The sequence below is a fragment of the Monodelphis domestica genome, chromosome 1 (genome assembly GCF_027887165.1).
Source record: "Monodelphis domestica isolate mMonDom1 chromosome 1, mMonDom1.pri, whole genome shotgun sequence".
Lineage (NCBI taxonomy): Eukaryota > Metazoa > Chordata > Mammalia > Didelphimorphia > Didelphidae > Monodelphis > Monodelphis domestica.
In genome coordinates, this window is record NC_077227.1 from 722,585,311 (window position 1) to 722,603,366 (window position 18,056).

Genomic DNA, 18,056 nt, shown 5'->3' on the forward strand with positions numbered 1-18,056 from the left:
CATCTCCACTAAATTTTATGTCTACCAATCACAGCAGACATCCCTCTCCAGGACTGTCCACTCAATGTAGGAAATGGATGTTCATACATTTTGTAGCTAATTAACACTTTTTGTGGTTACTTAACACCTTTTTTGTGTTAGTTAACACCTTTTTTGGTTAAAATGGGTAGACCTACTTTAAATACTGAGTTAATCCTTTGAGGATTAAAATCTAAAAATAGATACCGGATTACAATTTAATCTTCACAATAAAGGAAGAACTAAGTATCTTCATTGTTACAATCAGGAGATAGCCAAGTATAATTTTTACACTTCCCACTTGAGAAGGCCTGTCTTACTTGCCTTTCACTAATGATCACAATTTATCTTATGCAAAAGTATGGAAACTCAAAAGTAAAATAAAAAAATAAAATGACCTGAGATAGAATCACCTAGAGAGATAAGACTTTACTTTCTATAATAAATGGTTTGCCTTTGGATTACCAAAAGGAAATGAAATGCTATAGAAAGCAGATGACTTTGAGAACTTGTAAATATATCCTTAATATCTAATGAATAAATAGGAAGAAAAAACAAAAGAAAAAGGAAAATTGATGAATTTAGAACAGGAAAGAGATGAAATAAACACAATAAAAAAGAAATATGAGGAAAGAGGCTCATAGCAGATAACTATCACCACAAATACCTATTAAAAATTGAACATATCTATTTTGTAAGGAATTGATCCAAAATTTTAAGAGTAAAACAAGTCTCTCTGACAAGAGAAATTATACTTACCTAAAAATTGCACAAATGTTGGTAATCAAAGAAGTATAAATGAAAACAATTAGGAGGCATCACCAAATAGCTAACAGATTAACAAAGATACTTATGATGACAATAAATTTTGAGAGTCAATCTGAAAAAGGTACTTTTTAAGCTGCTGTTACCATTTTATTGAAAAGCAGCAGAGCAATTTCAGCTAGATTTATAAAATTGTTCATACCCTTTGACTCACTGTTAGATTACTTTTACATACTGTTATATACTCAAAAGTTTATTGAAAGCAGGTAAAGACCTCTTTCAAAAATATTGTCAACAGCTTTTTATGAAACAGTAAAAATAATGAAAACCTTTAGGTCCAATGATATTATAAAGTCTTTTTAAAGACAATTTCAAGATATAAAGGGTAGGATGACAAAAAAAAAATAAGACTGAAGAAAGAAGAATTAAATTATGATTAAATATTTTAAATAGTAACAACAGGAGATCAACAGATAACCCAGAAGAAAATGACCGAAGTAGATTCAAAAGCCAAAAGTGTATATTAACATTTTAAGTCACGAGTTCATTTTAAAAAAGAAAAAGAATTTATGCAAGGGAAGCAAGAGAAAGTTTGCTTAGGATGAGATTATCTTCAATGAGCAGAAAATTAACACCTACCCCATACTGAGGCAACAGATTTGAGAATGGAGGTATATGTGAATAAAAAATGCATAAAAACCTAACTTCTTGAATTAAAAAATGAAGTTTTAAAGTCTCAGCTTTTCTCAACAAAGCCTGAAAAACTTTAATAAGGCCACCCTATTCAACATTTGCAGGACCTTTGACTTAAAATGACCAGTGGAGCTATATTTTGCAATGACTCCTCTGCTTGGTTTTTAGGTACTCACTTGCAGAGCTGCTTCTTGGAACATCTGCTTCTGGCATCCAAGATGCTTTCTTCCTTTCTAATCGGCAGATCACATCTGGTTTGGAAACTGTAAATCCTGTTTGTTGAAAATGAAAAAGTGTTAGGGACAGTTATCTCAGAATTCCATCACAAAACAGAAAAAAGAAATCCTCATAAGGGGACAGCTGGGTAGCTCAGTGGATTGAGAGCCAGGCCAAGAGATGGGGAGGGGGGTGTCCTAGGTTCAAATTTGTCCTCAGACACTTCCCAGCTGTGTGACCCTGGGCAAGTCCCTTCACTCCCACAGCCCAGCCCTTACTCCTCTTCTGCCTTGGAACCAATGCACAGCATTGATTCCAAGACAGAAGGTAAGGGTTTAAAAGAAAAGAAACACTCCTCCATTTTCTCAATAGAATAGTAGAAGAATGAGACTACAGAATGTCTCAAATATCACCAAGGGCACTGTTTGTAGAAGTGAAAATATCTGATGCCCCAGTAGAGAAGGCATCATTTGAAAAAGTGGTATATGTACATACAAAATAATGTCTTATTTATTTCTACTCTGGGGTGGACATAACATAATTTCTCAAACAGTATTTCTATTGCTTTACATAATGTTCTCTTGGTTCTGCACATTTCATTCTTCATAGTTTTACATAGGTCTTTCATTGTTTTTCCAAAATTAATCTGTTCATTGATGCACTACTTGTCCATCACAATCAGATGCCATAACTTGTTTAGCTATTTCCCAACTGATGGGCATTCCTTCTGTTTCCAGTTCTTTGCCACCATAAAGAGAGGTCATATAATTTTGGAATATATTTCTTTTCCTTTTTCCCTGATCACCTTAGGAAATTAACCTAATAGTGGTACTGTTGGGTCAAAAGGTATATAGAATTTTGTAACTATGTGAACATAATACAGATTGCTCTCAAAAAAGGTTAGACCAGTTCACAGTACCACCAACAGTGTATGTGTCACCATTTTACCATATCCCTTCCAACAGTTGCCATTTTGGCTTTTTATCATTTTAGCTACCCTGACAGGGGTGAGACTATCTCAGTTTTATTTTAATTTGCATTTCTTTATTCAATAATTATTTGGAGCATGTTCCCTAATATTTATGTATGTCTTTGAGTTCTTCATCCAAAAACATTCTGTTCATATCTTTTATTCAGTTTTTATTAGGAAATAAATCATATTCTTATTTATTTGACAAAACTCTATATTTTAGATATGAGACTTCTATCTGTGGTACTGTTTACAATCTTTTCATGTGGAGGGACAAAGGAAAATGTATATTTAAAAAAAGTATTCATAAAACTTAGTAAAAGTATTCAAAATTCGTTCAAGTTTTAAACTTTGGAAAAGTAGTAGAAATATTAGAAAGACGCCCAAGGATTTAAAAAAAGGGACCACTGAAAGATATTCTACATTACAGGAAATGAGTTTAAGAGCAGGCCTTAGGAAAAAATATTTCATTTGACTTACTCTATGCTTAGGTAATAGAAACATATGTTGTATGATGATACTTATCCTGGAATTAATGGAAAATTTTGGATTTAAAGCAACAGAGAAGGGAAGATATATACTCAAGAGAACAACAAATCAAAAGTCAGTTTCCAGGCATCCTGAGCAAAAACCTTTTTCCTGGAAACAAGGAGCATAAGCATTCTGTCTTGCTACCAAAAGACAAACAGTATCTACTTTTGTATGTCAAAGAATACCTGTTAAAATCTTGAAAATCTGCATAGTATACATCAAGCCTGTGGAGGAATAGTTATTCTTACCCAAGGAGACCAAGTTCCTATAGTTCTCCAGCATCACATCCCTGTACAACTTTTTCTGAAATGGCTTCAAACATCCCCACTCCTCTGACGTGAATTCCACAGCCACATCCTTGAATGTCATTGAGACCTGAAGCACCAAAAATGTTTGTGATTAGCCAGGTATGACTGTGTTATGAAGTTTGAATGCCAACTGTTTGATAGCAGGGATTATTCCGTTCATTTATTTGTAGCCTAGTGTTAGGGTCTGAGTGGACGACCACCCCAAGGAGCACATGGAGACAATGCAATTCAGGCAAGTGGAAATCTTTATTACTAGCATGCTAGGGGAAGCTCTGCAAGTGAGTTGCAGGGAAGGATAGTCAAGAGTGGAGTTTATATAATGTTAAAGCAGTCACAGTTGAGTTACTTGATGGGAGACACCTGGAACATTTAGTGAATGCTTTTGGTTCAGTTAGCAGATAGGCATAACAGGTGGGCGATGTTGGACAGACAGGAAAGGTGGGTGATTGTTGGCATACCCAGGGGATCCTGTAGTTCCTGGGACTTTGCATGGAACATTCTGTTGCCCCAGACATACAGAGTGGGGGTCGGTTGATTATTTACTACATAACACTAGTACAACACCTGGTACAGAGCAGGCACTTAATTTCCCCTCCCATTAAACTTTAAGTTTCTTTAGCTCATTGGCTTCTTTCCCTTCCTTTGCATCCTCAGCACTTAGTCCAGTGCTTAGCCCTTAGTTGGTACTTATTTCATGTTTATTCTTAATTAATAGACTCAGTAAAAGACATTTTAAATGCAGTTTTTTTGAGGTGCTCCCATGGCTCCTACCTCTGCCCTATGAGTACAAGTAGTACTTTGCCTAATTCCTTTTCTACTTGCTGATTTAAAACAATGACAGTGAAACAGTTGAAGATAACTATCCTGTGTTCCTAAGTCTTCTCTCTCAGACTAAACATGGCTAGCTCCTTCCACCAATCAGTCTGATCTCTTCACCATTAATGCAGTTTCCTCTCATCATCCAATGACTGTGATTCCTAAAACAAGGTGCTCTGGGGACATCCAGGTATCTATGTGGATTGAGAGCCAGGATGGAGATGGGAGCTCTTGGGGCTAAATTGGGGCATAGTTACTTGTTAGCTGTGTGACCCTGCACAAGTAATTTAACCACAACTCTCAATCCCTTACTGTTCTTCTGCCTTAGAACTAATACATGGTAGTGATCCTAATATGAAAGATATGTTTTTTTAATTCTAAATTTTACAAAACCAAATAAAACAATCATTTCCATATACAAAGAAATAGAATACAGAAAGCAATGGAAACTCCTCTATGTTTAGCTCAATTTTCTTCATATCTATGTAATAAATCCTACCCACAGCAGAAACCCAGAAGAAAAACAACTGCTTGATCACATCATTTGATGGGGATATGATTGGGGATGTAGACTCTAAAGATCACCCTAATGCAAATATCAATAATATGGAAGTAGGTCTTGATCAATGACACAGGTAAAACTCAGTGGAATTGTGCATTGGCTATGGGATGGGGGTGGGAGGAGGGAAGGGAAACAACATGAATCATGTCACCATGGAAAATTTTTCTTAATAAAATAAAATTAACAAAAAAAATAAATCCTACCCACAAGTACCTCAGCTACTCATGTTCCCTGCATTACAGAAGGTATCATCCAGGAGACCAACATATACATATAAATTAAGTCTTCCATGTTGTACAGTTCTGATTACTTTCTGGACATGACATTCAGTTTATTTTTCCAACATTAATTCTGGGACTGTGTATGATGTTCTCCTGGTTCTACTCATTTCACTCTTCATTATCTCATGCACTTCTTTCCAAGTTTTTTTTAAACTAGTCATTCATCATTTCTTATGGTGTAATATTATTCCATCACGATCATTTACCACAACTTATTCAGTCATTCCCCAATTGATGGGTATCCCCAGTTTCTAATTCTTTGCCACCACAAAGCAAGCTGCTATAAATATTTTGGAATGTGTACATTCTTGTCTTCTTTCCCTGATCTCTTTGGAAAGCAGACCTAGAAATGGCATTGTCAGTCCTATGGGTATATACAGTTTTACACCTCTCTGAGAATAATTCCAAATTACTCTCCAAAATGTTTGGATAAATTCATAGATCCTGCATCAGTGTCCCTGATTTTCCACATCCCTTCTGACATTTGTCACATTGCCCTTTTGTCATTTTATCCAGTCTGATGGGTTTGAGGTGATACCTTAGAGTTGTTTTCCTTTGCATTTCTTTCACTAGTAGTGATTTTGAACATTTTTTCATATACCAATATATGGCTTTGGTGTCTTCATCTGAAAATTGTCTGTTTATATCTTTTGCCCATTTATCAATGTGGGAATGGCTCTTATTCTTATAAATTTGACCAAGTTCTCTATATATTTTAGATATGAACCTCTATCTGAGAGGCTATCTATAAAACTTTTCCCCTAATTTTCTGCTCTCCTTTTAATCTTGGCAGCATTTATTAGATTTGTAAAAAACTTAAATTTAATGTACTCAAAATTATACATTTTACAACGTAATTGCATTTACATTTCACTCTCCATCGCTTGTTGACTCATACAATCTGCTCTTATCCATAAATATGATAGGCAATAAGCTCCCTGTTTTTCTAATTTACCATTGTACCTCCTTTTATGTCTACTTCATGTATCCATTTTGAACTTATCTCAGCGAATGGTTTCAGATATGAGTCTATACCTAGTTGCTAACCACACTAGATTCTAGTTATCCCGGCAATTTAGTGATTTCTTCTCCTCAAATCCTAGATCTATGATTCTGTCAAATATATGATTACTATAATCTTTTGCTACTGTTTGTTATTTGTCTGTTCTGTTCCATTGATCTACCTTTTTATTTCTGAGCAAAAAATTTAAAATGGTTAAAAAAAAACCCCTGTGATAATTCTGAAATAAAGAGGATTGTGTTCAAAGCTCCCAGAAACAATAAGAGAAAAGGTAAGTACAGGGCATTACCATGTCCTATGTATAATATTATGTGAGAAAATTTTAATATCAGAAAAGGATGTTAAAGCACCATTACTTTACAAATCACATATTTAGACCTGGAATCATCATTAGAATAAAATTTTCTCATTTTACAAATTAGGGAAGTGAGGCCCAGAGAGGGAAAGAAACTTGCTTAAGATTAAAATGGGAATAAAATGTCAGATCTGTACTTGGAGACTAGATCCAGTGGTCTCCAAATGAAGAGCTATACTCACTGTACTATGATGTCAGAGCCTTCCTCATTCCAGGGCCACAACTGAGTTAATACAAAAACATTCATCACATCACTCTTGGGGGCAGGAAAACACTGTAAACAAATTGAATTCCCACCAATAAACAATGGCTAGGAAAAAATGGCATATGAATACAATGGACTATGATGTAGTAAGAAATGGGAAAAATGAGCAATTATCAGAAGTTGTGGAAGATATGTATTAACTGATGCAGAGAGAAATAAGTAGAGCCAATAGAACATTATACACAAACACTACAAAAACATGTTGACATTTAAAAAAAGATGAACGAAGTAGTTGAAAAAAATGTTGCCACTTCTACAAAGCATGGCAGATGGAGACCATTAGAGTAACACATTAATGAACTGTCAGGTAGAGTCAGTATAATGAGTGTTTTTGTATAATTGTGTTTCTTGGGTATTAAGGAGGGTAAAATTTGGAGTGTCAGAGAGAGAAGACTTTCCAGAAATGAATGTGGTGAAATAGCAAAAAGCATTACAGTAATATGTGAAATTAGCATAAAAATATAACTTGTAGTTCACACATGCTCATTAAAATAGAATGAAGAGAGACAGTAAAATTTCTGACTTCTGGAATTGGCTGATGGAAGCCACCCTGCATTGGTGTGGTGTGATTACATGTCTGGATGTCAGATCACATGACTTAGACCAGTGATGGCAAACCTTTTAGAGATGGAGTGCCGGGCTCTACACCCAACCCATCCACCAGACCAAGTGCTATGCCCCTTCTAATTCTGGGTATGCCTTGCCCCCTCCCTTACCACAAATAGGAAAGTGAGGAAGGGCTCCCATTGGGCTGTGTAAAAATTAAATTTAGTTTCAATAATAAAAATATTATATTAAAAGGGATTTATTAATGATAATTAGAAATAGGGATACAAAAATAAAGACCAAGTGCCCATGTCTGATTAGCCCATTTAAAATCCCCATACTTAGCTTACCACCACTTCCAAGCTTGCTGTCATCATGCCAAAGAGGTGGGACCCTCCATGTTCCCGCCTAATATCCCCTGTCTACAGGAAGTACATAATGACAGGAAGTCAGTGGGCTCCCAGGAAATGTAGTTCTTTTGGGGAGTAACAGATTTTCAATTATACAGATGCTGGGGAGAGGGGTGTTTGAACTGAGGAATGTCACTTTACTCAGCAAGCGTAACGAGGGGAGGGGAGCAGCTCTATCCAAGGCCCTCTGCCTTTCTAGTAACAAACTCGAGCAGGTGGGAAAGAGTGGGGCAGATGTGTGCCCACAGCGAGTTCTTTGCATGCCATCTTTGGCACCTGTGTCCTAAATTTGCCATCACTGACCTAGATTGTCAAATCAAGAGTCAAAACCCAACTAGATGTAACACTATGGGAGATATAAGAGTCAGGACCAACAGGAACTTGTGCTTTTTTGGCACCTATCCCTTCCTGAACTCAAGACCAGTCTCTGGCTGGCCTTAATTCATCTGGCCTGACCATGTGCTTAGCTAGGCCCTTTGTCACAGCTTGTAAAATGGGCTGGGCCAGTTTGGAATCTAGAACCTGATGAAGTAGCAACTCAGCTAGAGACTTTGGAAAGTTAGGCTCATAACCTTCTTCTTTCTCTCCTTTCTCTTTACTAATAAATAATTATAAATTTAGTATAAAGTCTCCAAGATTAATTTTTATTACAGAAGCTAATAAAACAGTCTTTCCCAACTGCTTTCTAACCACTCATTTATACCAATGTATTCTAGGATCAGACTCGAACTCGCAATCATTAACATAAACTTGGCAGAATCCAACCATTCTTTTGGAAACTTGGCACAGTCCCCTTTTTCCATCTTTTAGTACCTGCCCTGTCCTTAAAGACCTTTCAAGGACACAAGATAAGGGTCAAGCAAATAAAAGAGATTTCTTTCAGCAGAGAACCTGCCTGTCTCCTTTTAATTTGGGTATATTCTTGTTGACACTTTTTGAGTCCTCTTTCCCAGTTCAAAGATCATTCTTTGAAGAAAAAAACTAAAGTCAAGGAAGATTTTAGTTGTTTAGCTTTCTCCCAGGCTACCATCCTCATCACCATCATCCACCCTTAAACAGGGTTCTCACTACTTCTGATCTTGTTTGTTTCTAAACTAGGTTTTAAAAAATATTTTTCTAATGTTTATTATCAGAACTACTTGGGGGTGGGGAGGCTTTGTTATTTCTACACTACTATTTTTTCCCACTGCTCTATTTTGTCCTCATTCATCCTCAAGTAATGTTACTTAAAAACATTTTGATTATTATTACTTAAGTCTCAGGCAGCTATTAAAGAATTATACCAGAGTCTTTAATTCAAGTCTTCTGACACATAACCTAGTGTTTTTTCCTTTATACTTTTACCTCTTCTCATTCTCTAAATCACTTCACTTTAAGCCAGTACTTCCCAGAAAGCAGATTTCAATCAAGGATTTGAGACTTAAACAACTATTATAGATTAGATGAAAAGGTACAACATATCAGAGTTCTAGGAGGGAGGACCATCCACCCCAAAAGGGATTCTTCTCATCCTTTCTCCTCCAGTCCCTGGATCACTCTTTTTTTTTTTTAAACCCTTACTTCAGTCTTAGAACCAATAATGAGTATTAGTTCTAAGGCAGAAGAGTGAGAAGAGCTGGGCAGTGGGGTTTAAGTCACACAGGTAGTAACTATCTGAGGCCAGATCTGAATTCAGATCCTCCTGACTCAAGGTCTGGCATTCTATACAGTACCCCTCCAACCATTCTTGGAAAACAATTTGGAACTATGTACAAAGGACTAAAAAAAAAAAAATTCAATCATGCCTTTTGACCTAACAATCCCTAAGAGGGGGAAAAAAGGGAAAAGATCTAAAGGTAGAAAAACATTTTCAGCAGGTTTTCTTTTCCATTAATACTGGGGAAATGAATGACTGAACTGAGAAGTGGCTGAATAAGATGAGATTTACCATTGTAATGGGATACTAATGCGCAATAAGAAATTATATGCAAAGGTGAGTGCAGAAAAGCCTAGGAAGCCTTCTATAAACTGAGGTCAAGAAAAGTGAGTAGACTGGAAGAGAACATTAGGCACTATAACAGCAAAGTTGAGACAATGTGCTAAACACTTAAATACTTGATCTAAGAGAAGATAAATGAAAAATCAAAAGGACTGGATGAAAAAAGGAAGAGAGAACTAGTGAACTCTTAAAGACAGAGTCTAGGAAATGTTTTGCATTGTTCAAAGTTTCTGTTACATTTTTAAACTTGTGAAACATGGTTTCAAATGTTTTGCATGACTTCACATGCCCATGGCTTATCCTACTGCTTGCCTTCTCAATGTATGGGAGAGGGGATGGAGAAAAGGGAACACCTGGGAACTCAAAATTTAAAAATGAATGCTAAGAAAAAAGGAAATTTAAGGTAAATTTTTTGGGGAGATAACTAATCTCTATGCTGTCTTTTAGTCCTAAACATACAATTCTCAGAAGGACACAATTTCCAGAATAATAGCACATGAGAAAGAAATGTGCCCCTTGGTCTTTGGCCTGAGATGGCATTTTAGGAAAGAAGCAACTGGCACTCACCCGGCAGGGCCTGGCTTGCAAGGGCGCCGAGGTCATCCCCTTCTCCTCGGAGCGAGCAGAGGTTACAGCAGTCGGCTGGGGAGGAAATGAGCACGATGAGAAGCAGGGCTCGGGCTGCTGGTCTCTCCTCGACACAGGATACAGATTTCCGCTTCTCCTCTGAGGGGCTCCCCAGGGAGGAAGCTGAGGAAGGACCAGAAGGAAACAGCGCTTGCTCTCCGGGAGGTGACTGTCTCCAGGACAGAATCTCTTCAGGAATAAAACAGGAGAACCGAAGCGAGCTGGTGCCTTCAGGAGGGGGAGGCTCTGATAACAGCAGAGAAGGTGGAGGGATGCGGGAGAAGAGGGGGATGCCAGGAGGAAGAGATGAAGCCCCGGGAAGTATGGAGAATTGGGCAGACACAGGCAAAAGCCAGAAATTCACTATCTCATACTTGCCACAGGTGGAAGGTCTCTGAAGTGGAGAATCAGGACCAGCCCAGAGATCACCTGGGAAGGGCAGGTCGGAGGCGGGGTCGGAACCTGGCTCCGCTCACATTACAACCCGCCTCCAGGAACTCAATATCGGTAAGTGCATTGCAGTCGAACCACAGTAAGTCTCTCTAGGGTTCCATTCGGCCAAAGGCGCTCGCTCCTCACCTTTGTACCCCGTTTCTCCAACCAGTCGAGGAACAGCTCCACAAAACTTCCGCCTGCCGCTTTTGGGCTCACATCCACCCCAACCCGGGTCAGCTCAAGACAGGGAAGGGGAAACGGTTTTGATAGAGTAAGAAAGAGTTGGAGAGAGGGCTGGTGGGAGTGACATATACGGAAATAACCTTCTCTGACCCTAAAGAATTTGGAGACTACCTCAGCTCGCATGGCCCTCTGGGAATTGTAGTCTGGAGGCGGCGGTATTTTCGAGATATGCCTGGGGCTCTGGCTATCAACAGTCGCCCCGATGTGCCCATCCACCTTTCGGGTCTCCTTTCACTTATCTCTTACCTGTGGCTGGAAGCTATGCCAAGAGCGTTGGCCTCATCCCAGTAAACTGGCTGCTCTGGCCAGGTGGAGGATAACTGACAGGTCCCCAACCCTTCAGTGACTGGGAGAGTCTGCCAGCATGTGAAGACGTCGCAGTGTGGAATGGGCAGGGGAGGACAATTTGTTCCAGGTGTTCTGGAGTGTTTAGAGCTTGGTCAGACACTGAAGCCCTCAGGGCCACCCACTTCATCCAAAGCCATCAGCAGTCTTCCTGACTTGTCTTCTTGACAAAGCCAAAGGACTGTGATGACTCTGGAAGACAGAGAGAGACTGACAACTTTGTGCAACCCTGCTTGACTTAAATCAATTCACACAGCACCCAGTGATGTCACTGGCCCCCTTCAAACAAATTTGAAAACCGAAGGATCTCTAGGATTTATTGCCTGTGAAAAGCCTATTCCTTGAGAAGAAAACAGCTTCATGAAAATTAAAAGGTAGTCAAGTTTATAAAATGTATCATATTAAGTGTGTTTTATATCATCTCATCATTTTGCCATGAATTTTTGTTTTCAACAAGACAAGTAGGAAATGAATGAAAAATGTCAGTCTTTAGGAAAACGACATTCTTTTGTAGTCGTGATGCATAACTACCACAAAAGTGGAAATTATGGAATACACAGATTTATTTTCCTCTTAAATGATCTTGTCTGTATTTCTTTGCTCTTTCCCTAGGTCAAGAAAAGGTGTTTTTTTTTTTTTTAAAGAATTGTGGAACATTCATCTGTTAAAAGGTTTATCAAGTGGGGCAGCTAGATGGCTCAGTGGATTGAAAGCCAAGTTTAGAGACAAGAGTTCATGGGTTCAAATATCTCCTCAGACACTTCCTAGCTATGTGGCTGGGCAAATCACTTAATCTTTATTGGCTGACAGCAGGCAGTGAGGGGCAGTAATAGGAAAAGGACCTTCATACTCTGAAATCTTGCATTTCTCACTCATTAGTATTGGTTAAACATCACAGGCAAAACCATTAGTTTCAGCATTAGTTAAGTATGAATTGCAGATTGATCAATTATCTATTCTCTATGCTTCTGCTTTGTGCCTAGTCTGTTTTATTAATTACTTGTATTGTACTTAGAACTGTAAGATATAATTAATTGCCCATAATGGCCCTCCAATGTACCACATCCCCCCCACCATGTTCTCATTGCAGAAGGGCAGCAAGACTTCTCTCCCATTGAAAAATGATGACAATGGGGGAATATGGAACCCGTGCATTGGGGACTCTGGCATTCAAGAAGAATTCCCCAAACTTGCACATGTTACTTATTCCCTATGGCAACAAACCACAAAACATACCTCCACCTGAATTTGGAATAGAAGATGACAAGTTCCCAGGCTCTAGTAAATATGCTGACCCTGAACAACAGGGCACTGAAGCTGCCACTTTACAGGGGAGCTACTATTCCATACTATCACCTCCAAAGAGGTTGCTTTACTAGTTCCTAGGTTTCTCTGTCAGCCCCAAGGCTAACTGACTAGCCCCTAGATCTGTGATGGTGAACCTATGGCACACATGCCAAAAGGACACACAGAAAACTCTCTATGGGCATGCTAGCCATTGCCCACTAGAATTTGTTACTAGAAAGGCAGAGGGATTACAGGGAGCTGCTCCCTTCTCCTTCCCCACCATGCTGAGGACATTTTTTCTCTTCGCCCACCTGTCTTTCCAGAAGCCCAAAGGGAATACTTCTCTCCCCCTTCTGGGGTAAGGTGGCAGGGGTGAAGATGGGCCATAGCACACCACTATAAACCACTTCTTTAAATAAAGTTCTTTCCTTATTTCTGGATTGAACAGAGTTTGGGGGTATCATTCTTGAGGTGAGACCCTGCTATTTTGGTGTGTTTCTCCCACATTACCATTCTTCTACCTTGGAGCCAATACACAATATTGATGATAACATGGAAGGTCAGGCTTGTGTGTGTGTGTGTGTGTGTGTTTTAAACTTTCTCAAAAAACACAAAAGCATGGTATGACTCTAATATGATAAGTGATTCTTAGAAATAAGTCAGCCCCCTTTATTTGTCTCATACAATGATTTATGTAGTGGGTTTTTCCTTATAAATTTTTCCTAATGTAATCCAGGTACAGTTGATTCATGGAAAAATATTTCATTATTATCTTCTTCTGTAAAGATATGGACCGTCATGGTTCATAGGGATTGAAAATCTACATTTTAAAAGGGATTTTTTGGATAACTGTAAAACTATACATTGTCTCAGGAAGATTTTGAATTTTTTGAATTTAAAGTACTTAAGCAATTATTTTGATATTGTAAAGTATATTCATGTGTAATATAATTTTTAATATTTAAAAATCTATTTTAATATAAAATAATAGGAGAATTTATACATTGACATCTTCATTTTTTTTTACTTTAGAATCAAACTACAAAAGAAAAACATAATCTGACTATACTCTGGATTTTAAGAAAACAGATTTGAAGTAAATCAGAGGGAAACTTCAGAGATGTTAAGGGTAAAATTTAACTAAAGGATAAACTGAGGTAATTTTCAGAAAGAGAAAATATTTCTTCTTAGGTGCATGGAAACTGTCAATAAATGGGTCAATGGTTTACCTCCATTCATACCAATGACCTGGAGTTAAAAGGACATTAAAAAAAAACTGTCTTACAGGTTTTGGTGAGTAAAGAACAAACAACAGAACAGGGTAGATGGCATAATGTAACTGAAGTCAACAAGACTAATCGCAGAGCTCTTAGACAGAGAACAACATAATTGTCTGGAAATTTGGAAAGGGCTACCAAGCCCCCCACTCCACCCACACACACATTTCTCATATGAGACTAGACATTGTTCATTGTTTAAATATAGGTGCAGGATAGCAGCCCAGACTTTGGATAGCAGACAGGACATTTTTTTTTTCTTTTTAAAACCCTTACCTTCTGTCTCAGAACTGTTGGACCCCATGGACATAGGACCCCATAAATCATAAGGCTGCTCCCTATGCTTATTGTGTGCCAACAGCTGCAACTGCAAGGCCGCTCCCTACGAACAGGACATAAACCCTGAACTAACCCCTGGGTGAGGTCCAGACTTGTACTCCTGGTCATGAATCCTAGATTGAGCTAGCAACAAAGTTCGTTTTGTTGTTACATTGCTGGTGTGGTGCCTTCTTTGCATTCGGGATCAATTCTGGGAGGAACAGAACCAACACTGTGTATTGATTCTAAGGCAGAAGAATGGTGTAGCATACCAGGCATGTTAGCATCTTGGAAGTATGATTGATGTATTGATATTATATCCTATATATTCATTTACCAGACACATGGTCAGATCACTTAATGATCAGTGTATGGAAAGGGACAGTCCAAAGGACAAGTGAAATCCTGGGTGGGGCGTTGCTGGCCACAGTGTCCTAGCTCCCACTTTGTCAGACCATATTCCTTTCCAAGGCACATGTGGGATTAATCTCCTCCTTGATTTCGTGATTGTCAATTCAACCAATGTCAAAACCTATATCATGTCATGTATTTATTAATCGCCTCCCACTTGACATTCCTAAAATCTCCAGTAAAAGTTCGGGAACATGTGCAAGGCGTGCTCTTACTTCTCTTGCTTTGCCTTTCTCCCTCTTGCCTCTTAAACTCTTGATCTTGGTCTTGACTATATTGCTCCTCATGTCTGACTGATTTATGCAACGTAGTTGCCCCACATATCTCTCATTAATCTATTGGCCACCTAGTCCATGGGAGATATCCCGGAGTTCTGGGCTCCCAACATGTTCTCTTGTTTCTCATACTTATAATTTCTCTACTTGTTATTGTTTTCTAGAGAGGTATTAATGGTGATTGCTACTCCCCACGTGTTTTAACTTGTTGTCTCTGAATCTTTATTCCTGTGCCTCTCCCTATAACTGCATTATCTATTCATCCATATTCCTCTAGCCTCCAATCTCCTTCTCAGGTCACTACCCACAGGTTCATTATATAGGAGCTGCTAGCAGTTCCTATAAATGGTAAGGACTAGGCAATGGGGGTTAAGTGACTTGCCCTGGGTCACATGGCTAGGATGTGTCTGAGGTCAGGTTTGAACCCAGGACCTCCCATTTCTGGGCCTGACTCTCAATCCACTGAGCCACCCAGCTGACCCCCAGACGGGGCATTATTGAAACAAGTTTGGTGATAGAAAGATATTAGGCCCCACTTGGTTGCCTTAAACCACATCCACCAAAATAAATTAAATTCCTAGAGGCAAGATTAGCTCAGTGATTAACAGGAGAGCTAGGTTTCTAAGCTTTAATCCATTACAGTCCAGCTAAATGTCTGAATTAAGTTCTGAGAGAAAGAACCATGACTTCAACAGCTGAAAGATATTATCAATTAATTGTAAATAGGATAAATAAATGACAAAAAAAATCAATCTTAATTCTCAGAGATATATTCCCATGGAAGTCAGTGAAGAAGGGATGGGGAAAGCCCAGGAATGAAATCCTGAAGAGACAAAGAAAGAAAATTCCAATCAAGTGGAAAAATAAACTTTGTCTGTATAGAACAGACCAAAGTATATCCAGGATGAACTCAGCATCCAATTTAGATTGAAAAAAAGAAATGTACAGAGAGACCATAGACACAAGCCTAGATAAGAAAAAAACATATAGATGAGTATAGGATTGCCCTGAAAAAAATTTATATCAGGAATGTTAAAACTCAGAATAAATTGAAGTTAGTAATGAAAATTGAGGACAACCAAAAGGTGTTTTTTCCTTTTAGTTATGTTGGGAGGAAAAATATCAAAGCAGATATAGAATGAAACTGAAACCACAGAGATCTTCTCAATTGCCATTTTTATTTTGTTTTCTCACCTAAGATGAGTGACCTCTACACTAAAGATTTCAGAACAGAAATTATTTAGATTGGATACCTAATACCTTGACCTATCAATTGTAAAATTGACTACTGATGGATTAAAGAGTTTTATTCATCACAGCAGTAACCATTGTAACCTATTTCTAAGTATTAGATTTAGAACTGGATATACTTTGGTCTGTTCTATCCAGATTTTTATACTTCTTGGTAGTATACGGCTTGCTAGGAGACTGTGCATGCAATTCCTAATGATCAGGCTACTTGACATAGAAAAAGAAAATAGATGGAAGATGATTTGACTTGGTCAGGAAATGTTTTTCCTAGCACTAAGTTTCTGTGCTATAGGGGTGGTATCCATCTTCGGATTTTCCAGAGGATGTTGACTAACTTTATGCTTTCCCTGTTACCATGGATTCTGCAGATCCCTTTCTACAATTCAGTATAATTATGGACTAATCATAGTGTTGCTTTAGTTTGTGTCACTGGGCATTCTGTAACCACCAAACTGTATAAAAAGTAGCTCTGACTTGTGATATCACTTTAAAAGACTGATATATATTAATTTAAGGTCGCTAAGGAATTCAGCTATGTAATTCCTAAATGAAAACTCAAGTCAGCAGTCAACCTTTTTATGGTGTTTTAATTAACAGGAGGAAGAAAAGTATTAAAGAGAGAGAGAGAGAGAGAGAGAGAGAGAGAGAGAGAGAGAGAGAGAGAGAGAGAGAGAGAGAGAGAGAGAAGGAAATAGGGCTTAAATACCCACTCTGCTTAAGCTGAGCCAAAGGCCCAAGGCCCTGGATAGCAGAGGCAAAGAAAAGAGATCAGTCCCTATCACTCACGTGACCAAAATGGAGAACAGTCTGAGCACCCCTCCACTCCCAGCTCTAGGCTCCAACCACCACACTCTCTTCCACACAGGAAGAAGGAAACCCTCCTCAGCTGTCCTCTACCTCACTTCCTGTGTCTCACCTGTGCCAATGGTGGCTCTAGCTTAACCCAGGACCTCCCAGAGGTCTGTCCCCTTTGCACGTGTTTGTTGAAGGCCATTTTCTCAAATAATTAAATCTTGAGCTTTTGCTGCAGCCCTTTCTAAATCCTGTTACCTTGAGTAGGCTGGAGATTGTAGTTTCCAAGACCTGATTCTGTCATTCCAAGTATCTCTATTGTTATTGATCAGGAAATAGCCAAATCCCATCCTCTAAAGAATGGTTTGAACAGGGTTGAGTAGTTTTGAAATTCACAGACTGAAAGCTGTGTCTTTGATCACTGAAAGATCACAGTCTTCTATTATTGGTAATTGCTAGCTTTGCCAATAGATTGTGTTCAGAGTTTCGTGACTTGGTTTCTCTTTATCACAGATTTTTATTGTGACAAGGTCTTTCTTACATCATTACCCTACACTGGGTACATTATCCTTCATTTGCCATCTCGACACCTTAGTGTTGTGATGATAGAAATTACTTCCTAAGTTTGTCTTACCCTGCACCCCATTTTTGTATGCATACATTGGGGTGTGGAAGATAAAAGGTAGGGGGTGGAATGCTCTCTCTCTCTCTCTTTCTCTGGTTTGGTGGACTATGGATTTCAGGTTAGGTATTTTTCTATATAAGTGAGATTTTCTATCCCCTTCTTACATTTCCCTTTTTTCATATATTTCCCTTTTTTAATTAAAATTACATTGTTGAGAGCTACTGACAGGCTCCTGATTTGAGCATAAATTTTATAATAGTGACCACAATATTTAATTAATATTACATTTAATAATTTTACTTTATTACAGTACAGTAATTCAAGATGCTTTGGACTCTCTTCAATTTCTTCCATTATTCTCCTATTGCCAATCTTCCCCTGTCAACTTTTATCCCTAGATTTGTAAAAATGGAGACTTGAACCCCAGACTTCAAT

At 38.3% G+C, this 18,056-nt stretch overlaps 1 protein-coding gene across 1 annotated transcript in view; it reads right to left on the reverse strand.

The window, feature by feature from the left end:
• Positions 1 to 13,598, reverse strand: part of LOC100029004 (zinc finger protein 420) — a 30,189-nt gene extending 16,591 nt beyond the window's left edge. Inside the window, exons 1-4 of the mRNA XM_007477695.3 lie at positions 10,942 to 13,598; positions 10,303 to 10,377; positions 3,442 to 3,568; positions 1,653 to 1,748 (exon numbers count right to left, since the gene is read on the reverse strand). Coding sequence (XP_007477757.2) covers positions 1,653 to 1,748; positions 3,442 to 3,568; positions 10,303 to 10,377; positions 10,942 to 11,163 — 520 coding nt within the window. The 5' untranslated portion in view covers positions 11,164 to 13,598. The remainder of the gene's footprint in view (positions 1 to 1,652; positions 1,749 to 3,441; positions 3,569 to 10,302; positions 10,378 to 10,941) is intronic.
• Between the last annotated feature and the right edge of the window lie 4,458 nt (positions 13,599 to 18,056).